The sequence below is a fragment of the Puma concolor genome, chromosome D2, assembly GCF_028749965.1.
Source record: "Puma concolor isolate L17-30 chromosome D2, mPumCon1.1.hap2, whole genome shotgun sequence".
NCBI lineage: Eukaryota > Metazoa > Chordata > Mammalia > Carnivora > Felidae > Puma > Puma concolor.
The window spans coordinates 47,501,881-47,525,146 of record NC_141677.1 but is presented as its reverse complement, the minus strand read 5'-3'; the positions used below and the strand labels follow the sequence as shown (position 1 = coordinate 47,525,146).

The 23,266-nt window shown below is 47.1% G+C and overlaps 1 protein-coding gene across 6 annotated transcripts in view; it reads right to left on the bottom strand.

Moving 5' to 3' along the window:
• WDFY4 (WDFY family member 4) overlaps positions 1–22,717 on the bottom strand; it is a 295,121-nt gene extending 272,404 nt beyond the window's left edge. For 2 of the 6 annotated variants that reach the window (XM_086680248.1, XM_086680247.1), the window contains exons 1-2: positions 22,517–22,717; positions 1,072–1,322 (exon numbers count right to left, since the gene is read on the bottom strand). In XM_086680248.1, the coding sequence (XP_086536374.1) occupies positions 1,072–1,305 (234 nt within the window). In that variant the 5' untranslated portion in view covers positions 1,306–1,322; positions 22,517–22,717. Of the gene's footprint in view, positions 1–1,071; positions 1,323–21,352; positions 21,940–21,961; positions 22,294–22,516 lie in introns of those variants that run through there. The other 4 variants (XM_086680245.1, XM_086680243.1, XM_086680244.1 and 1 more) reach the window with 4 other exon arrangements.
• Positions 22,718–23,266: the final 549 nt, after the last annotated feature.

Sequence of the window (23,266 nt, the reverse complement as noted above, 5' to 3'; positions counted from 1 at the left end):
CAAAATTTTTTATAGAAAGACATGCCTAAGTGTTCAATGTATCCTAGAAATATGATCTCAAGAAGATTCCCATCTTTGGAGGTTCTCAATTATTTCTGGCTAATAAATTAGATGAGATATATCAACAAGGGGGTTTCCAATAAAAACCTGCCAAAGTCTCCATCTGTCTTAGTCTAGTTTCAAATGTGAAAGGATCTCATAGTCTCTGAATGTAGCTTTGAATGTAGCTATATGTTTTCTTTTTAATAACCCCAAATCAATAGTCAAGCAAAAACTAAGTTCTCATAAAAAGTTTCTAACTCTGGGGGCGCCTGGGTGGCTCAGTCAGTTAAGCATCTGACTTTGGCTCAGGTCATGATCTCATGATCTCCCGCGTCGGGCTCTGTGCTGAGAGCTCACAGCCTGGAGCCTTTTTCAGATCTGTGTATCCTTCTCTCTTTGTGCCCCTCCCCTGCTCACACTCTATCGCCCTCTCTCAAAAATAAATAAACATAAAAAAAATTTTTTTTAAAGTTTCCAACTCTGCAACTTAAACTCCAATATATGCAACTATAAAGCAGACCTCACAGGCAGCACCTTTGTTCTGAGACAAAAAAGGGAATCTTTTGCACCCAAGTTGTCACCAGCTGCCACTGGCCAGAATGGTAGCCCAGTGGACAACCTGGGCTTCCCTCATGGGCCTGTGACCAGGTTCTCCCAAGCCCCACTGTTGGCATGCTGGTGTTTGAGGTTACCCACCAACTCTGCACCCCAGGAAACACATTCCTTTCCTAGCTCCAGAGGAGCTGGTCTTTCTCTGGCTCCTATGTTGGGATTGTGGTTGAACAATATAATTTTTTTAACTAAGGAGACAGTATTACTCAAGAGCCAACTGTCCTTTCCAACTCTTCCTCATCCTGGAGATGAGCCTTGCTTGCCATTTTTATTAAATAGCAAAACACTCCCCTCTAAGCAACCCACCAGGGACCACTTGTGATGATATTAAAACCACCAACTCCAGCTTCCGATCATCCCAGAAGTGTTCCCCAGAGCACCATATCATCTTATGGTTTCAAAAACAAGAATACCGACCTTTAGGAACAGTGGGAGAAGATTCAACAGGCTCTGCTGATGTTCAGCCGGGCTTCCGTGAGCCAACTTCTGATATTCCAGAAACTTCCTTTCTAGCATCTCCCAGAGAGCAGTGGGACCAGGAGACTGGCCTCCATGTGGGAAGTCAGGCTGAGCAACATCAGGCTGGCCTTCATTTTTGGAACCTGGACACTCAGCTCTGTCTTCAGCCCTTGAAACATCTTCTGCCTCCATGCCTTAGCAAAGCAGATCTGAATTCAGAACAAAAAACAAAAATGTAAAGTCCTGTCACAGCACTTCCCGATGAAGCTGATTGGGAGACAAGGTACTGTACTCATTCAGTTCAGTTCCTACTGAGGATGGTTCCTCTAAGAATCTGAAACTGACTAAAATAGGGAGACTTTTTAAAAAAGAGATTCTGACTTAGACGTGACTTACATTGACAATCTAACTTGTGCCAGGCACTGTTGCTGGGCTCTTTACACAGACTCATGAGAGCGGTGGGCATTCTTATTTTCTCTGTATAAGGAAGGAAACTGGCTGGGCCAAAGGCATATGGGCAGGTGGACATCCCGTTGAAAGGCAAACCGTTAACACCAAAGCTTGCTTTTTGTTTTTATTACATGATGCCGCACCTTTTTTAAAAAGCAAAGTAGAAGGGATATGCACAAATGCCTCACCAGTATTTGCACAAGCATGCAATTCTGTACTTCAGTTGTAACTTCCTTCTACCATATGCGTCTAAAAGGTTACAGGTTTTTCATTCTCAGCGTTGCTTCACATTCAATATTTTTAGAGAACTTTGTCCTCAAAGGGACTCTAAACCCCCATGCTAACTTAAAAGACCTCCTTTATTAGCACACACGCAGGTGACTTGTGCAAGCTGGAGATCTTGGGTCAGTAGGCATGAGGACAAGAATTTATGCAATGAAAGTAGCCAAAGACCGATTTGCCAGATGTGTAACCTTGAGAAGGTGCCTTTATTTGTGTCCTTGACTTTTCAGTTGTCCCAGTCTTTAGTTGAGTCATGACTGACTCCCAGCACAACAAATGCTTGTTTGTTTGTCAGGAGTACAGGAAACTCCAAGTGGAGCCCAGAATGTCCAGCTCTCCTGCAAGAAGCCCTCCCCAACCATGACGTCACCATGTAGGAGTCCATCCTGGAGTCTGTCCAGTGACCAACAACCACCAATCATGGGGCAGCAACCAGACCGATGGGCACAAGAAACGGACCCGCCAGTATTTTTCTCTGGGCTACGGCAGCTGAGGGGCTATGCCACGCTTTATTTTTAGCCCAGTACACCCCCCCCCCACAGGCTAGATCGGGGGTGAACTAAGGGTCATGTGGCCAGATAAACCATCCCTCTTTGAATCATTCTCACCCTTTATGTACACAACTCCACGAGTCCCTGATGCTTCTTCCAACACATGTACTTACTACTCTCAAACTTCATTTTCTTGTTACAAAAACCATGTAAGTTCAGTGTCAAAGTAGGAAAGGAACAGAGTATCAGGAAGCATACCGAGTACTGAAATAAGCAAACCAGCCTCGAAAATTCTCTGAGCGGACAATACCAGTTTAGTCCTACAAGCAAAGCTTAACGTCACTTATTTTGCAAAACTAACTTGATCTCAGTCATTTCTTGCTTAGACCCTCTGAAAATCAGAAACAAAACTTAAACTGTCTTCCAAGGTTGATATGAGGCAACCACAGACCAATTCCCTGTCATTTAAGAAAATTCTAATACTTTAACCAATCACTGCGAAGAATAAATAGTCGGTGCCTTCTCACTATATAAGCTGCTTTATAACAATAGACCCCTGAGCAAAGTGTTCCCACTTGGAAAACTTGTCTTTTTTGGTATGTGCACAGTTTTCACTAATTACTACTTCAGTAATTCACTGGTTTTTCTTTGGCTGTTTCTGAGTCTGTGACACTAACTTGCCCTTACCCAGAAAAATGATGATTGGTATTTCATGTTATCTATGAATATGTTTGATTAAAAAAAAAAAAACCATAATCCTAGGGGCGCCTGGGTGGCTCAGTCAGTTAAGTACCCAACTCTTTATTCCAGTTCTGGTCATAATCTCATGGTCCGTGAGTTCGAGCCCTACATCAGGCTCCTCGCTGATAGTATGGAGCCTGCTTGGGATTCTCTCTCTCTCTCTCTCTCTCTCTCTCTCTCTCTCTCTCTCTCCCTCCCTCCCTCTCTCTTTTCCCCTTCTCTGCCTGTACACTCTATCTCTCAAAATAAATAAAATTTAAAAAAAACATGCTCCCTAATATTGTTGAAGCAAACTTTTTATTTATACTTTTTGCTTTTGATGGTTGGTTAGCTGGAGCTTGGTAGGAGTTTTGTTTCCTTTGTTGGGTTGACCCTCGGGGGCAGGTGGTGGGGTGCCACACATTCCAGCACAGTCTTCCCTGACCTGGACCACGTTCCTGGCTGGCTTTGTCAGTTTATTCACTTCTTCCTTAGCCCTCCTTTCCCCACTCACATTCCCCATCCCGCCCACCCCACCTGCTTAACAACACAGGTCTTTATAAAACATGACATAGGTGGGGCCGGTGGCTCAGCCTATCGAGTGCCCAACTTCGGCTCAGGTCATGATCTCACAGTTAGTGGGTTTGAGCCCCATGTCAGGCTCTGTGCTGACAGCTCGGAGCCTGGAGCCTGCTTCGGATTCTGTGTCTCCCTCTCTCTCTGCCCCTCCTCAACTTGCACTCTGTCTCTCTCTGTCGCTCTGTCTCTCTCAAAAATAAACATTAAAAACAAAACAAAACATGACACAGGTGATATAATTTCTGAATACAGGCAATTCAAGTTCCCTGAATGACTTTCTGCATCTTTTCTGCAGCTCCCTTTTTCACTCAGCACTGCGCCTTCAGACCTAGCATGCGTCTCTGTGTTTGTCAGCTGCATTCCTTCTAACTGCTGCCCCTGTTACAAAGTGGGCATCGCATGCCTCTTTGATGTTTCGCTCCACAGTCATGGCCAGATTGCCCATGACTTCCTACAGTGCACTCAATTTTGTTCTGGATATGCCCATGAGGGGCCCTTCATGGGGCTGGATGTGACCGGCTCTGCATATGAACTTGGGGGCAGGAGTGCTAAGTCAAGGGTACACACCTGTTTCATTCAACTAAATGCCATGAACTAAGATGCTTCCAGAAAGCTGGCACCAGACCACACTTTCCCCACAGGCTCCTCTACCATCTCACTAATTACCCGTGCTCTAATGTTTGCCAATCTGATTGAAGTAAAGCGATTCCTCTTTGTTATTTTAATTTGCATTTCTCTAAGGAGTCTGAGCATCTCAGACGCCTCTTAGCTATTCGCAGCTCCTCTTCTGACTATTCATAACCTTTGCTTATTTTTCCTTGCCTGTCTTTTTGTTGTTGCTTGGAGGGAGTATAGTCAAGAAACTTGTCCCTTGTTGGTTTTACAAATCACAAATATCTTCTTGCAATCCATTTTTCTGATGAATTAGTTTAGAATGTTGTTTGTCACAAAAACGTATCATGAATCTTCGTGTTGTCGAAGGTCCTCCACATCTTCATTTTGTTTTTATTTATTATTTGTTTTTGAGAAAGACAGAGAGGGTGCAAGAAGAGGAGGGGCAGAGAGAGAGGGAGAATCTCAAGCAGGCTCCACACCATCAGCACAGAGCCCAAAGTGAGGCTCACACTCCTGAAACTGTGAGATCATGACCTGAGTCGAAATCAAGAGTTGGATGCTTAACCGACTGAGCCACCCAGGGGCCCCATCTTCATTTTGAATGGCTTACGGTGGCGGTAGAGTCATGCTGGTCGTTCATTTAATTAATCCCCTACACGTAGGTGTTTAAGTAGTTTCAAATTATTCGCTACTATAAACACACCATAATCATAGGCCTTGTGTCTAAGTCTTTCTTATAGCCATGAACAAATAATAGATTTAATACATTCTGAAATTCCTAGAATATAAATAGCTGTACCTTGACACGTATTTCCAAGCCACTTCTCCTTAAACACTGCATCAATGTATAGTCCTCTGACCAAGAATGTATCAGAGTTCACACTTCCTGGGGTGCCTGGGTGGCTCAATCTGTTAAGCGTTCAACTTCAGCCTAAGTCATGATCTTGCCATTCCTGAGTTCGAGCCCCGCATCGGGCTCTGTGCTGACAGCTCTGAGCCTGGAGCCTGTTTCAGATTCTGTGCCTCCCGATCTCTCTCTGCCCCTTCCTCACTCACACTCTGTCTCTCTCAAAAATAAACATTAAAAAAAATTACAAAAAGGAGTTCACTCTTCTTCACTTATCGCTTTTTAATTCCTGCTCATTTGGTAGTTTAAAAAGCAACGGTGCTGACTTGTGCACACACACAAAAGCAATGGCTTCTGTGTTGCATCCCCCCACATATTCTGCTGTCCTCTTTCTGTCTGGTTGCTGCTCAGTCTCCTTCAGGGGCCCCTGCAGTGGTTTTCTGGAGTCAGATGCCAAGTGTCCTCATTTCTTGAGTTCCCTCAAGCTACTCCCCTGAGAGCCACATAGGCACTGCATGCTAGCTCTGTGAAGGAAGTCACTGCACCTATGCCGGGGGGTGGCACAGCATAGACGCTCAATGAAATGTTACTGTATGAATGAACGAACGAATGAATGAACCTATATGCTGACGGCACCCGGATCTTTCTGTCTGTAGTTTAGACTCCTCTTCAAAACAACTTTTTCCCCCCACGCTCCAAGATCTCTACTTGAATTTCCCCCAGACTTGGACCATCCCTGTGTCCAAACCCCTCTCTCCATCCCCAACAGAGCCAGCACAGACACCCCAATGCACGGGATGGCTGATAGAGCCAAGCTAAGTGTTGCCTCCATCACATTTTGCGGTCACACCTACCAGGTGCTACTAAATAGATTCATTCAATAACACGCCTCGGTAGGCTCGCAGCCACGCACATTTTCAGAACAGGCAGGTGACAAGATAAGGTGAAAGTGTGGCCCTGAGGAAAGTAGCTGGATGTCCAGGGGAGATATCAGAAACCCCTTCAGGTTTCCTCTGAAATTAAGAAGCCATATTTACGGAAGTGAAACACTTGAATCGCTTTTCCCTGAATAAAGAGGCTTTAAAACCAAGAATCTCTGACAAATGAGGATCCATGAAATCCCACGGAGAAGTTGTCTAACTCACATGTCAAGCTGTAGCCATCCCCCCTCTCGGTTCTGCTCATCACCCTAGACCTACTTCAGTTTTATTTGCAAAAGGAAAATCATGAGGCGTAACTGACCTCTCGGGGCTACGCAAAGAATGGGCAAGAAGAAATCATTCTAATCCACTTCATTATCAAAAGTGCCTTCTTGTAAGAAGGTGCTAACACTTTCTTATCCAGGGCAAAACAGGCTAAACTGGGGGGAGGTCCACTGGAGGGCTGGGATTAGTGAGGCAAGTAAGATACCTACTTCAGTCACAAGATGTAAGGGATGTCAAAAATCTCAGCCACGAAAAATAACGCTTTAGTGAAGTATCTTTAAAAGTCAAAATTAATGCCAAAAACTCCATGAGGAACAAATATCAAAATTTCAAAAAGAAATAGGTTCCAACCCAGCAGATGCCTGACCCCACCTCCCTGGCTTCACCCTATGGGAATGGGAGCTGGGGGCATTTTTGCCAAAAATCAACAAAAAAATAAACAAACACCACTTCAAGGCTCAGACTTCCATGGATTTTATTCTCATACATGCGGCATAGCGGCCACGAGCACAGACTCTGAAACCGGGCCTCTTCAGTGTGAATCAACGGGCTTAAACCTAGTGATGAAACCCATCCGTGCCTGTGTCCTCATTTATAAAAAGGGACAGTAACAGGACCCCTCCAGGGGTACCGGGATTAAGTCAGTGTTGGCACATGTCTTCTCTAGGATGGTGGAGGGTAGATGGGCATTTATTGGTGCCTCCTTGGTGCAGACATTTACCTGCACCAATTCATGGAATCTTCCTGCTTTCCAGCAAGGTCAAAGCTATCAGCCTTCATCTGTAGCTGGTACCAAGGCTCAGAGCAGAGAAGTGACCTCTCCAGGGCCCTGTTGTCAGTCAGGGGCCAAAGCAGAGTCCATCCTGGGTCTGCAGACAGCAATGCTCACCAGAGGTGATACTCAAACGAGGGCTGGTTTGAGGCCCTGGGTACACAGAAGGGCTTGGACAACTGCTTGGCAGGTAACCCAGGCTGAGGGAAGACATGCCATCCTACAAAGATTTCTCGGAGAGGTGGGAGTTTGCAGGGGCAGGCAAGGCAGAGGTGGGGATGGAGTGAGGTAAAGGGAAAGATAGCTTTGGCAGAACCAGAGGACTCGAAGCTGTGGGGGGAGGGGGCCTCGGGGGACTCCAGGAACAACAAGGCCCCCTCTCTGCCAGTGAGCTGTTTCCCTGTCTGGGTCGGGCTCGCGGCATGTGACGCAACGCACAGTTTAGTCATGTTTCTTCCCCTGCCCCACCAGGCAGACCAGAGGCCTTGCTTTCCTGCAGCCTGCATGAGGCAGCAAGAGAGAGGCACTGGGCAGGAACCTGCCCACTCATACAGCCCCCAAGCCGAAGGGGAGCCTTAGGGCTGAGATGGGAGCCACAGGGCAGCTGGGCTGCTGTGGTGCCTTAACCGAGTTACTTCCCTTCTCTGAAACTAGGTGTCTCCTCATTGAAATGGCCCCGGCGATCTCAGTTCCACCCTCTGGCCTCGATGCATTGACCGCAGAAGAGATGTAGGGCAATGAGTCAGTGCCGAACGGCTGGAGAGGCACCTGAGGGGGCTGAGGGCCTGCGGTTGTGTGTGGCGGGTGGGGGGTGCGGGGGAGAGAATCCCCTGTCCGTGCACGGGGAGTAGACGATGAGTCGGCAGTGACAGTAGAGGGAGGGATTCCCAGGGCTGGGAGTGGGCCACGTGGGCCCCCTCAGGTGGGTATCGCTGACCATCCTCGCTCCCAGCCCACCCACCCTGCAGAACATGACATTGTCAGAGCTCTGCTTTGTAACGTGTCAGAAGCAGAGCACCCAGGGCCTCCGGCCTGCAGCTGTGTGCTGAAGCCCAGAGAATCAGCCGCGTTGGTGAGGCTTGGGGGCTGCGAAACCAACATTCGGTTGACCATTTCATCCCTGACCTTCTGTGAAGTGATTTGCCAACAGGTAAAAGCTCAGGACGTAAAGCTGTGATTTAGCAGCCCTTGGAGCTAAGATGTCAGGAAGCCATTCTGGGGGGAAATGGGGCAGGAAGGTATGTGGAGCCAGTCTCCAACCAGGCAGGTCACAGGGAAGCCTGGGACTCAGTGCCTTCTGTGGAGCAGCTCAGACCTGGTGACAAAGAGCGGCTACGATAAAATTCAAGATAGAGGTGGTCTCCCCGTTTCTCACCGTACAATCACACGAGAAAGCCCACACTAAAGAGGGTAACGCATTTTGTACGTAAATTACGCCTCGATAAACCTGGCTTACAAAAAATACAAACATTCTGAGGTGGAAAGAGGACTCACAGAAGAATCTAGAAGGAGAGGCGGTGGAGGTCTCAGTCCGTCCCCCGTGGTTATATCCAGGGCAACGGAAGACAGCTATACACTTCATCACGGTAATACCTCACCTCTCTGACCACCCACTTCTTCACGGCCCTACCTTTTATCTCTGTATCACCTCACCTTCTCTTCCCAACAACAGCCCTTGAGGGAGCAAAGAGCAAGGCAGTAGTTTACAGCTGAAAGCCAGATGCAGAGAGGTTTGGTTGCTTCTCCAGGTGGCCACCTTGCAAGCGTTGTATGGCTGGCTCCAAAGCCCCCATCCTTCTCCCTAACCATACCACCTCCTTCCTCGGGATGTCACAAGGTAGGGACAGGATCCAAGTTCCCATGAACACCAGCCTCACACAGACAGAGCTCACTCAGGGGCGCTCCCATGTTGGCCAAGTATGGAGACTACGCCATAAGTTCCCATCCACTTGCCCACCAAATTTTTTTAAGTTCATTTATTCATTTGGAGAGAGAAGGTGCGGATGCACGTGAATGAGTGGGGGAGGGGCAGAGAGAGAGAGAGAGAGAGAGAGAGAGAGAGAGAGAATCCCAAGCAGGCTCCACGCTGTCAGTGCAGAGCCCAACATGAGGCTCAATCCCACAAACAGTGAGATCACGACCTGAGTTGAAATCAAGAGTCAGACGCTTAACCAACTGAGCCATGCAGTCGTCCCTCTTTAAAAAAAAACTATATTTTTAATGATAATTTTGTCAACTTGGCTGAACTAATAGTCAAGGTGGGCCAACTATAAAAAGTAAAAAGATCGGGGCACCTGGGTGGTTCAGTCGGTTGAGCGTCCAACTTCGGCTCAGGTCATGACCTCGCAGTCTGAGTTCGAGCCCCACGTCGGGCTCTGTGCTGACAGCTCAGAGCCTGGAACCTGCTTCAGATTCTGTGTCTCCCTCTCTCTCTGCTCCTTCCCCGCTCATGCTCTGTCTCTCTCTGTCTCTCAAAAATGAATAAACATTACAAAAAAAAAGTAAAAATATACCCCAAAAGAATTGAAAGCAGAGCGTCAATAGATATTTGTATACCCACATGTAGAACATGATTACTCACAAGAGCAAAAAGCTGGAAACAACCCAACTGTCCGTCAGTAGATGACCAGATAAGCAAAATGTGGTCCATCTGTACAATGGAGTATTTGTCAGCCTCCAAAAGGAGGGAAATTTGGATACATGCTACAACATAAATACACCTTGAGGACATTATTCTGGGTAAAATAAGGCAGCTTAGCAGCATGACAGTGTTGAATAAAGTCCCACAGAACCCCCCACCAGACAGCCTTTCCTGCATACCTTGAATTCATCAGGATTTGCTGAGCATGTCCTGTGGGGCAGGCACAGCATTGGGCTGTACCTTCTTAGAAACAAGGAGAGGCCAGACTGGGGGGAGGAGGGATGGGTAAAAGATGTGCCCCTCCAACTTGTCTCTGCAGCTGAGAACAAACTCAACAAGGACCAGATACATAACCGTGAACCATGGGCCCTCCGGGAGAAAGAGGTCGTCGGTAACATGTGGAACTGGGAATCCCCCTGAGGATGCTGTTCAAAGGGGGCTTCACTAACATCCCCGCCTGATCTGCACAAACCAAGACCAGCTAAAGAGCTGGAACAGCATCATGAGCAGGAAACAAGACCAGTGCAAGCAGACAGGCTCTCTGGAGGGGAGAAGCGTGACTGCGGGCATTATGGGAAACCACGGTGCAGCCGAGTCATGAGGACCAGGAGAATGGGCCAGCACACACATACTGTTCTAGATAACGAGCAGATCTTGAAGGTTTGGAAGAGGAGAACAACACAGTAAACACATTTTGGAAATGTTATTCCTGCCTGGCGCGAAGCCAGGCCCAGAACAGGGAGAAACGAGAAGCAGGGAGAGCCAGGAGGCTAACATAGACCCCAGGTGTGGGTGAGGACCACTCTGGTTAGAAGGATCACTTTGGAAACACAGAGAAAAAGGGACGTATGATATCATCTGAAGGGATGGAGAACTGCTCGATGAGTTTAGAAAGGGAGCAGTCCTCACCAGCCCAGGCTGCACACCAGAACCACCTAGGGGGCCTTGCTTCCCGGAGATTGCCACCTCGTTGGTCTGGGTGGGCCCCAGGCAAGCATGCTTTCTATAAGGTCTCAGGTGATTTCGACGCATCTCCAGGAGAGGTGACAGGCCTGGGAAGCTGTGGCAAGCCACTGGAGGAGAACATCGTGAAAGCCTCCCAGAGCTGTGCGTGGAGGCCAGACAGCAGCTCCTGGGCTAACCATGAGCTGGGCGGGTGCCAAGAGTTCCAGGGCCCCCAGCGGGCCAGCTCAGGATGTCTGGGAATAGGGCCTCTAAGTCTGGCTGTACGGCAGCCTTAATTCCCTAGTAAGATAACATCACCACCCTGAACCTAGACTTCTAGGCTGGACCTGTCTCCTTCCATCCCTACCCAGCTCCACGGACAGACCCAGAGCAGCATCGGACAAATCTGATTCAAATCCTAGCTCTACCTCTCCCGAACTTTCGGCCTTAGTGACTTACAGTCACCGAGCCTCGATGCCTGCACCTGTACAACGGGAATGATATCTTCTTACAAGGCTGTTGGAAGGGACGCCTGGGTGGCTTGGTCGACTGAGCGTCCAGCTTCAGCTCAGATCATGATCTCACAGTTCACGAGTTCAAGTCCCACATCAGGCTCACTGCTCTCAGCCCAGAGCCTGCTTCAGATACTCTGTCCCCATCTCTCTTCCCCTTCACCGCTCATTCTCTTTCTCTTTCTCTCTCTCTCAAAAATGAATGAACATTTATGAAAGAAAGAAAGAAAGAAAGAAAGAAAGAAAGAAAGAAATGAATTAAGAAAATAAAACAAGGCTGTGGAAAGAGTTAAGCAAGTGAACACACATAAGATCACCTCCAGCGCAGGCTAGATGTGTGCAAAGTGTCTGTTCCTCTTGCCCTGTGCACCCACTCCCATTCTGTGTGTTGCTGCCTTGAGGTTCCTAAAATCTGCCTGCACTTCCTGGAGAAGCCTACATCCAAATAGTCCTCCGTGGGTGTGCTCTGGGACCTCAGTCACTTCTGAGGGTCCAGCCCTGTGGCCAGAGCAAGCTGCCCCCACCCTAGACCTGGTTTCCCTTCTGTACCACCCCCCTCCTTGCTTGTCTGCTGAGTGTGTCCAATCTCAGGTTTTCTCACAACAAGGCACTGGTTTGAATGGACGGCAGGACACTAAGTGAGTTAAATCGAGGCCTTGGGGTTCATCCTGGAGAGCACAGAGACAGGGCCAGAGATGGGGAGCTGGCCATCTTGAAGATAAAGAATGGGGACCAGAAGCAGGAGCGCTGTCCCCAAGAGCCAGCTCCAGGGCAAGTACAAGAGCATGTGCAGAGGGACCCCTCTTGTGATGAGCATCCCTGTGGACAATGGCAGGATGAGGGGGGGGAGGAAATGTGGGGGAGGGGGACGCAGGGTGGTGGGAGGCGCACGGAAACGAGTGGTGTTGGAGGTTCCTTGAGCCTTGACATCCACTTCCAGTGCAAGGACCAGCAGCCACCTGCTGCCCCAAGCCCTCTCCAGTTAACAAGGGTCCCACCTCCTCCATCAGCCAAGGGCTGAGAGTGCCCACAAGCAGAGAACAGCAGAGCCCAGGGCTCTACATCCTGCCTCAAATGCCTCGGTTATTTCCAGCAGTTGAGAAATTCCCCCTGAAGACTAAGATGGGGACCCTGATTGACAGGAACTGGGCAGGTTGCACCTGCCACGGCCCTCAACACTTCCTTTTTCTGATTCCAGTCCAAGCCCTCCTAGCTAGCACACACCTCTGCGGTTTTGGCAACAGCAACACAATATAGGAACCTGCCGTGTCCTGCAGGAGGGTCCCTGGTTCTGTATCTCACTATGTGTACTGACTTCCACATTGCCAAAAATGGCCAGGGAGCAGTTCCCCTGGCCAGATCCTCAAAGCTTAGCTGTAACTGAGCTGTCACTGTCTGCACAAAGACATGGGCCAGTGACAGCACAGGTGACAAGAAGCCCAGCCCCCATAATCGGGAGCCACTCCATCGTGGGAGCGAATCTGTGGCTCGCTGCCCACTAAAACATAGGGAAGTGTTGCTTAAGTACAAATGACCATAACTGAACGAGCATCTGCTAGCAGTTATCAGTGCTGCTCTCTAATCTTAGAAAACTTATAAGGTAGGTATGATTATTCCCATTATATAGATGGGGAAAGCAAGATGCAGAGAAATTGACATTCAGAGAAAATAGCTAGCTTATCTGAAATCAAACTGCTAACAAGCATCAGAATCAGAATAAGCATCAGAAGGGCAAACCCAGACTTTTCTGACTTCAAAGCTCTTCATGCCCTTCCACCAATCCAGGTTGGCTTGACACAGTCATCAACGATGGTAAGAATATATCTTGGGGGTACCTTGGGCACCAGCTGGAAACTCTAGTAGGACTCCCCTGGCTGGACTTGCAAAGGTGTTGCTGATCCCTCGTCCAAGGAGGTCTGGGGCCAGGTCTGCCGTGTGGCCCCACCTCATAGAACAGGACCCTGTGGTCTCACCATACCCCCAGGTAAAAGCTGATCTCTGGGAACCACAAGGCCAACGGTTGATTAGCCCGGGCACGAGGTGGACACCAGCTGGCCACCCACTCCTGGGCTGCCACCAGCAGCACGCCCAGCATTAAGCACTCACCCTCCAGGCTAAGCCACCAGAACTGCGGCTCTCTACAGCTTTCTCTATGGGGTGGGATGTTTGATTAGTAAACATGCAAGGAGCGGAACTGTCCCTGGTCCACACCCTAGACCTGACAGCTCACACTCAGTGGTGCAGAAGAACAGCAAGGAAACAGACAGAGTGGGGTAGGTGCTGGACAGGCTGTGTCCAGCCTGTGGGGCACAGCAGAGGCTCCTGGCCCAGTCTGGAGACGGTCGTGATGGTCTGGGAAGACTTCTCTGAAAAGATGGTCCCCATGACGGGCACTGAGAAATGAGGAGTTGGTGCTCCGGAAGCCAAGCACCCCGGGAAGCATGCATGTTCGGGGAAGAGGGTAGAGATTCAAAGAGTCTGGAGCACAGGGAGCAAGGATGGGGAAGGGTGTGTGTGGCAAAAGGAATGCCAGTAATGCCCTTGTCATGTTCCATGCAGCTATCCTGGGAGTCGCCGTGGGGTTCTCAGCAGACAGTGATATGGACCCTGTAATGTGACCCCATGCTAGATGCTGGGCCTGCCCAGAGGGCTCAGTCCCTGCCCCCAGGTGCTCACAGCCTGAGGAAGGGGGTGGGGGCAGGTAAAGGGATGCCACAATTCAATGCCTGCAATGCACCCTTTATAGCAGGAACCCAGAGTGAAGGGGGCAGAGGAAAGGAGCTGGCATTCGAGGTGAGAAGGGGGAGGGGGAGGGTAGCAGGTGGTAGGAGAGGTGTCACAGAAGCCAGGGCTTTGGAGAAGGAGCCTGAGTGGAGGAGAAATAAGCCTGTGGACAGGTTAGAGAGAACTGCTCCCTGAGGAAGGACACACAACGGGATGGGAGAGGTGATGTTGGACCGCAAGTGGTTTTGTGCTACCGCAAGGGGGAGGGGGTGGGAATAGGGTACAGATCACATCTCCAGGAGGGGCTGGGTCAAGGTCTCCAGATGCTAGGCTGCCCCCATCCCATTCTTCATCGTCCAAATTCTTGGGAGGAGTGAAATGGCCAGGGACTTTGTAGCACCCTTTATACTTCTCAGACCACTTGTTAAGGTTCGAGAGATGAAAACTTTTCCAGGAATGGTTAGCTCACACAACCCTTCTGTTTAGCTCATTGAATTTCAAGTATAAAAAGGGGGGCCCCTGGGTGGTTCAGTTGGTTAAGCGTCTGACTTCAGCCCAGGTCATGATCTTCTGGTTTGTGAATTTGAGGCCCGCATCCAGCTCTGTGCTGACAGCTCAGAGCCTGGAGCCTGCTTCAGATTCTGTGTCTCCCTCTTTCTCTGTCCCTCCCTTGCTCAAGCTCTGCCTCTCTCTCTCAAAAAATAAATAAACATTAAATTTTTTTTTTAATTTCAAGTATACTTTGGTTAGAAAATAAATACAAAAATCGCTATTTAAACTTGTAAACGTATATGGAAGTGTGCATTCCTGACTTGGGAGGAATTAAGCATCTCCTAATTCTCGTGGAACTCATTAGTATACTAAAGAATTAATTTTTAATTCTTGTAGATCAAAAAAAAATCACAAAAAAAGCAAGAGCACAAACTGCCCACATCACCCGTAAAGAAACTTACTAGTTGTCTTGGGCTCCCTGTCCTCTACCGTGCTAGGCAGATCTGGATCCAGAAAACTCTGCTTCTAGGCTCATGCAAAAAAGAGACATTTTCAGATGCAACTTTGTCCTGTGATGTTTCTTCACCAAAATGCAGAGGAAATGCATTACTGGCAGTCAGGAAGCAGGGGTGTTAGGCCCCTCTGTGACTGACTTCCCCACCTGTCACATAAAGCACCTGGAATAATGCTCCTTAAGGGTCTGTCCACCGATGAAGGTTTACTTTTCAAAATTACCTTCATGTTCAGAGCCTTCACATTTCTCTTTTGAGACCTGGATACGTGTTTAACCAGAACGAGTCTCCTACAAGCTAGTGAATTTCCGGACGTGTCAGGGAATAATTTCTTACCTAGACCTAATTCTTCTACATGCACAGGAAATGGGAAAATGGCTCTGGGAGGGTGAGCCCACTGCTGCTTCGTCTCTCTTCCCGCCTTGCCATGGCAGGCCTCTCTGCCTCTGGTCTCCCCAACGTCTCCCACTTACCCCACAGTGTCAGACTGAGGAGCACAGCCCCATCACATCAGTCCCTTGCTCAACTGTGTTCAGTGGTTCCTCATGTTCTCAAGGAACACTCTCAAGCTCTTGGCCCTCAATGATATGTCCCAACATCCTTCCTTGACTGATTGCCCACTGCACTCCCAATGAGGTCTGGCCAAATGAACTGTTCACTCATCATCTGATCCTTTGCCTTTACTCAGGAGTCTCTCCCTGGGATGCCCCTCCCTCAGCTCCACATAACCCAATCTTGCCACCTTCCATGCTTCCTTGGCCAGCCATTTCTTCCTTGCCCCAACCAAGAAATAACCCCCTTCTCTCCAACTTCCAAACTCCTGCCACCACCCAGCCATCCTGTGATTAAAAAGTAGTCACAACACTTTGCATCCATCAATGCTACATCCCTACTACAAGATCTCATTTAGTAATTACACCCCGGTGTTCGGGGTTATGATCATCTCCAGGTGCAGGTGGAAGGAGGAGCCCAGGAGTGAAAGTGCACAGACACGGTGTGTGGACTCAAGCAGAATAAAAGTGAGCACTTTGGAATTCCCAAATTTATCACCTGCTGCCTGTAGTAACCACGGCACCCCTCACTTTCTTCCTTGCGAGATCATTACTCTTGAATACGCTTTACCTTTCTCATTCCTGCATATCCTCAATTCTAAGTTTCCACCAGCTATAAAATGCTGGTAGGACCAGTAATTATGTAATTACTTTGAGAGGGAGGGGATCATCACATTAAATACACAGGTCAAAACTGAGACTATTCAGACACTTCAAATTGTGCAAGGGAAGAAGTATTTCTCGGAACCAAGGTGATATTTTAGATGGGAGATTCTGAGAGAGATCCCTTCCCCCATGCAGCAGCGGAATCATTCTCAGAGGTACCTGCCCGCCCCCCTCCATTAATTTACAGAATTAAATGTTTCCTGGAGGTATGTGAAAGGAAAAGCTAAAACTTACAAGATTCTGTATTCTGATTGCAGAGTGCTGCCCCTGCTTTGTTTTTTTCCGTTTCATTATCAGGACTTTGGCCCATCCGCACCTCCTGGCTCTCTTCTCACCCTTCGCCTCCTTCAGAGAGGTGGCGGTCCTTCCCCACCCCCACCAGGGCAGTTACTGCGCATGCGCTGGATGCATTGCAGAAAATAGGAGCCTCAGGCACCTGTGGAGGAGGCGGGACAACCCCCCAGCCCCACCCCAGTAAAAGAAATGCATTATTTGGGCAGAAACACAGAAACAGAGCTGCAGGGTGGTTGCGCCCTGCCCTTAGTACATGCATGTCCCAGCCAGCTGCTTTCTGCACTTGGGGCCCCTCGCTCCTTGATCTGGTCCACACCCAAAAAGAGTCGTAGGAGGAAGCCTGTGGGGGCTCACTGTAGCATGCTCGGACCTCACTAAGTCCTGATAGGCTCTGACCAACCTCATAACACAGTTTCTTCATGTGTACATACTTTTATTCATCTTTGCCTATCTCTTTATACTTTGTGCCTATCCTTTAAACTGTTATCCGGGTGCTACTTGGGCAATTTTCTTCTTCTTATGTTAAAAACACAAAACTCAGGGCGCCTGGGTGGCGCAGTCGGTTAAGCATCCGATTTCAGCCAGGTCACGATCTCGCGGTCCGTGAGTTCGAGCCCCGCGTCAGGCTCTGGGCTGATGGCTCAGAGCCTGGAGCCTGTTTCCGATTCTGTGTCTCCCTCTCTCTCTGCCCCTCCCTCGTTCATGCTCTGTCTCTCTCTGTCCCAAAAATAAATAAATGTTGAAAAAAAAAATTAAAAAAAAAAAACAAAAAAAACACAAAACTCAACAAGTATTTCCTCTTTTTTGCATACTACATTTCACTTGGAAGCATATTTTATTTATAACTGATGTATAGACATTTTCATTGTATCAGTTGTCCATCATCATATCATAAACATAGTCTGTGTTGCCTTTACCCTTAAATTATCCGTTTAATGACCAAGAATCATTCTCTCGGTGGATTGCCGGTAATTGACTCTCTCATTCCCTAATAATGGAATGCCCTGAGCCCATTGTTATAGGCAATGCTGGGATAAAAAGGATTCCCAGGCAATCTTTTTGTTTGCTGTGAATCATTTGCAAATGGGGAAGAGCAGTTTCCACACTTCTGCCCAAAGTTCACTATTCCTTACCAGAAGTGTTTCCTCAGTTCACAGGGAGGGTGGTGCCTAATTCAAAGTGCAAGGGCTTTATTTTATTTTTAATTTTTTTAATCTTTATTTTTTTTTTTTTAATTTTTTGAGAGAGAGAGACAGAACTAGCAGGGAAGGGGCAGAGAGAGAGAGGGAGACACAGAATCTGAAGTAGGCTCCGGGCTCTGAGCTATCAGCACAGAGCCAGATGCGGGGCTCAAACTCACGAACTGTGAGATCATGACCTGAGCTGAAGTCAGATGCTTAACTGACTGAGCCACCCAGGTGCCCCAAAGAGCAAGGGCTTTAAATTCAAATCTCAGCTGAGTCTCTTATTGTCTGAGAGGGAGGGACCTCTGAGCTTCCATTTTCCCATCTGTAAAATGGGAGTAATGAAACTGATCTCACTTGGGGGATGAAATACGGGACTAATTCCAGTGCTCTGCCCAGTGTCTGGTTTACTGTAAGTACGAAATCTATTCTTCTTACCCTTCATCCTTCCTTTCTCCCTGGAATTATCTGGGCCAAGTGGCTTTTCACTTCTCTAACTTCCATCCTTCTTGAGCTGTTTCCCACAAAAGCCTCTGGCCGTAAAACACGAAGTACCTCTGAAGGGCACTGCCCAGAAGAAATACAAAGCCAGCCACATATTCAAGCCACATGTGTAATGTAAAATAGTCTTGGTGGCCACATTTAAAAAGTAAAAGTAAAGAGCATAATTAAGCCATTTATTCAAATATACTTTTAAAATATATTTTATTTAATCCAATATATCCAAAATGCTATCATTTCAATATGCAATCAATATTTTTAAGTATTAAGTAAATAGTTCCCATTTCTTTTTGTTATTTTTAACATCTTTGATACCTGATGTACATATTAAACTTACAGCCCATTTCAGTTTAGACAGACCATATCTCAGATATGATTAGAGGCTTCTGTATTGGGTTGCACGGATCTAGACTTAGAGACTTAAGCTTCTAACAGGTGTGCAGATGCTTCAAATGGGGCCATCAGCCAAGGGCTTCGGAGTGTTGCCTTGGAAACGTCATTACGGGTGCAAAATGCCCATGCATTTTGATGGTTTGCATAAGAAATGGAGACAACAAAGGCAAGTCCCCACTTGTAAATTAATAAATAAATGTAAATAAATAAATTCTAAAAAGTTCTAGAGTGTGATTCAAGAACTCTGAGGGGCTCATCCTTCCTTCTTTCCCTCCTGCGCAACATATCTCCCCTAGAACCCCGAGAAGACCAATCTGTCTTGCTTTTCAGCTATGAAGATGGGGACAGGGGGTGCCAAGACTTCATTTCTCCACTTGACGTCTAATACACATCTCCACTTTTATTTGTTCAAACCTATATTCTGGAATAACCGCCACCTTGCAAATATGTTCCTGCCCCTGACCTAGCTCAAGATCTGACAATTCCATTCTCCCTATTGCCCTCGAGTCATCTTCAACTTCTCTATCCCACACACTACACTTAAAATATCATCAAATCCCACACTCAAAAGTATCCAGAACTCACCACTCCGACCACCTCTCATTATCTCTACTATCCCTTTGGGGGGAGCCACCAATACCTGGAGCCTGAATTAGTACAACAGCCTTATAATGGATGGTCTTGCTTGTTCCTTTGCTGCCCATAAAGCAGCTAAAATGATTCTTCTTTAAAATGCAAGCATACATCAGTGAGTCAAAAATATGTATTTTTAGTGACCATTAAAATGATAGAAAAATATATACACCACTTAGGAATAATTCTAGACAAAATATGCACTATTTTATAAAGAAAGTTATAAAATTTTATCAAATATTTTAAAGAAAATTTTATTCAAATATTCTAAAGAATATTTGTCATCTAAACAAATGAGCATACAAACCATGTTCATGAATTGGAAGCGTCATTTTCATAAAGATATTGTATCTCTCTGAATGGTATTTTCGATCAATCCTGAACATAGCTTTTTTGTTGAATCTGATAAACTGTTTTTAAATCATGTGAAGAAAGAATGTACCAAGAATGTCAAGACAGAATGGAAGAAGAAGAAAAAAATAACAAGACTCTTTTCAGATATCAAAATTCATTGTAAGCCTAGAGTTAATCATATCATATAGTATTGGCAAGGGGATCAACAAATGGACAGAACAGAGAGCCCAGAAACAGACCTGCATATACATGACAATTTGATTTATAATGAAGCTGGTGTAGATCAGTGACTAAAGAATGGCCTTTTAATTAATAGAGCTAAGACTCTTGGTTATCCATATGGGAAAAAAACAAAACAAAATGTAAAAAATCATTTTTGATGGGACAAAACACTTAAATGTGAAAGGCAAAATTATAAAAAAAATAATGTAAGAGTAATTTTATGACTTCATGGCAGAGGCGAATTTCTTAGATAGCACACATGTATATCATAAAAGAATATATGGATAAATGAAGCTCATTTGAAATTAAGAAATTTGGTCACTAATAGAAATTGCAAACAATGTATGGAGACAAGGCACAAGCAATAGAAAAATATTTACAATATACATTTACAACAAAGGATTAATATCCAGATATGTATTAAATTATGGAAAATCAACAGGGTAGAATACAGATGGCCCCAAAGAGAAGTGGGCCAAAGATCTGAACATGAAAAGGAATCCAGAATGGCCAATAGGCATATAAAGAGACGCCCAACCTTAGTAATTCAGGAAGTGCAAATTAAAAACACAGATGGATTTAAAAATAAATAAATAAATAAATAAATAAATAAATAAAATAAAAAACCACAGATGGATTTTCATTTTCACTAGATTGGCAAAAATTAAAACTCCAGCCATATCAGATGCTGGTAAAGATGTGGGAACAACAGAAACTTGAACATATTGCTCATGGGTGGGCAAAATGAAGCAATTGGTTTAGAAAGCATTTTGGTATCATCCAGTAAGGGTGAAGGTATGTAAAATCCATGACCCACCAATTCTACTTTGAGGGGACATACCTTAAGGAAGTCTTGCACACATGCTCTGGGATATACGTACAAGCAGAGCCCTAGCAGTACTCACAAATCCTGAGTGCCTAGCAGCTTGTGATAGAAAAACAAAACCAAAAACCTAAAAAAAAAAAAAAAAAAAAAATCCCAAGTGCCCATCAGCATTAACTCGGGGAAGTATATTGAGATATATTTATATAGAACAGAATAATATGAAGGAATTCCAGAAACAAAATTGGGAGCAAGTGAGGCAAGTCTTAAAAAAATATTTAATTCCTATTTGCAAAGTTCAAAAACATGCAAAACTAACACGTATTTAGCAATTTAAATATACGAGCTAAAACGATAGAGAAAAGCAAGGGAACAACAAGCCCCGAAATCTGGGAAACCACATTCTCTGATAAGAGAGAAAGGATAAGCCTGTGAAGGACCTCAAAAATGCTGATGCTATATTTTTTTTATTTTTTTTTACGTGTATTTATTTACTTTGAGACAGAGAGAAGAGCACAGAGAAAAGCAGAGAGAAGGAGAGAGAATCCCAAGCAGAGTCCACACTGTCAGCCCAGAGCCTGATATGGGGCCCAAACCCACAAACCGTGAGATCATGACCTGAGCCGAAATCGAGAGTCGGACGTTTAACCGACTGAGCCACCCAGACGCCCCTGATGCTGATGATCTTTAAAGAACACACTTAGGTGATACTTCTCATACCCTATACACTGTTTCTAAATTTTCTTTTCTATAAACTCAACATTTAGAAACTCATGAAGTCTAAGGGAGTACAGCCCAGGACCTCACACTGAACAGGAAGGCCCTCCTTACCTCTCTGGCTGAGTCGCCTGGCCTGCCCCTCACGGCTCTCTGCCCCACTGGCCTCCACCAGGCCCCCTGCACTGCACTTTGACGTCCTTTCTCCATTCCCCTGCCAAAAATATTTCTCAAAAACCACAGAGCTCAGACTCTCCCTTCCTTCAGGTCTCCACCCAGAAGGCATGCACATTCTGGGCCTCCTGACCCCCTACTCCCAGGCCTCTGCATTCCATCCCACTTCAGCCCATCACGCCAAGTACAACTGCCCCCGTCCACTGGCCCTGATGCCTTTAACAGTGCCTGGCAGGAAATGGCTCTCCATAAGTATTTCTTGAAATCTCTCGAATAATTAAATGGATGATTATGCAGAAAATCATGTCAGCATCGAAGCTTCCTTGGAAAGAGTAATACATGAAATCCTTAGTTGCTGCATTAGCTCCTCCTGGCTTCCCAGAAGCTGGGACAAAGGATTGGTTCAGTGTTCTGTAAGGTCTGATTTCAGGAGGAGAGAAAAGCAAATTCTCTGTGAGCCAGGTGGTCCGGCTTAATCAGTTGCTGTTTCTAAGGTTTCATGTGGTAATTCACATGAGGAGAGGGAGGCCGGAAGAGGCACCTACTTACCAGACCCCCGGGGAGTGACCACAGGACCAGGACAAAGCTAACTCTCGTGGTGACCAGGCTGGAGTGGCCCACACTTCTCAGCACCCTTCAGAGGCCTGCGCAGGGGGCCGGGCAGAGGAGTCTCACAGTCAGCCGCCCTTCCCCATCCCTGGGAATTAGCACAGACAGGCTCACATCCAGCCTGTCCCTGGGGTGGCGGGTCACCTTCCTTAGCAGAACCGTGAGAAAGGGCTTGACCTGCGGTCAGAGGATGAGGAATGGAGCTGGAGCCCAGCCTGGCTCAGCACACTCCAACAGTAACAGACACGCGGGCAGACCCCGGCATCAGAATGGCCCTGCACCGCGCCCCCCTCCCCCGCCCCCCGCCGCCACACACTTCCTGCTTATCAGCTCGCCTCTTCTCCCACATCCACACACCCAGATCAGGCACCGGCAGTCACAAGTGTTCCAATGCTCAGCTTTCCAGCAGGCAGCCAGTAGGCCCCACCCTGACCGACAGGACCTCCATGCCCATCTCCGGCCTGGCCCGGTGTGGCCGAGAGCAAGGTGACCTACCCAGAGGTGTGGCGGTCAAGGCCTGCAGAATTCAGGTGGCATGGGTGCCCCCGTACTGGGCCACAGCCCCTCAGGCCTGGGGGAAGAGGGCTCGGCCAGCATTGTTAGTCTCCAACAGCGTTTCACTATGAATCACTCAAGCTGCGTTTCTGCTCATTTCCTGGAGAAAGCAGAAGTGAAGAGTCAGCAGATGCCTGTTGTCCCCATTACCCAGACGGCGACAGAACTGCCTGGGTTCTGGTGGGTGACTCGGGCCCTGCAGAAAGGCCCCTTAGGGGAGTATGCTTGGAGGTCAAGCAGTGCTGGCCACGGCCAAGCACAAAGAGGAACAGCTAGTGAATAGCGGATACAGAATTTAGCCTTGTGTTATTCAGCTGGACTTTCCCATTGTTTCTTGATCCCACCTATCCTCTCTGAGCCTTTGGTAAAATACAGATAATAATGGTGTTTAGGTGAATTTGGTTACAGAGGTGTCTAAAGTGCAGCCATGGACAGTGCCTGGGTTCATCAGTCTCCTCTCTGTCAGGCCCGGAGAGAGCTCCTCACTTGGATTTCTTCCTCCCCCATCCTAAGCCCTGAGTTTTACCACTGATCCAGGGAGTCCTCCAAGGTTGGATGGTCAACTGTGGGTGACACTGATGATGATGAAAGAAAAGTTTATTTTGTTTTATTTTTTTTTTTTGAAATATAATCTTAAATAATGGGATGAAGGGCGCCTGGGTGGCGCAGTCGGTTAAGCGTCCGACTTCA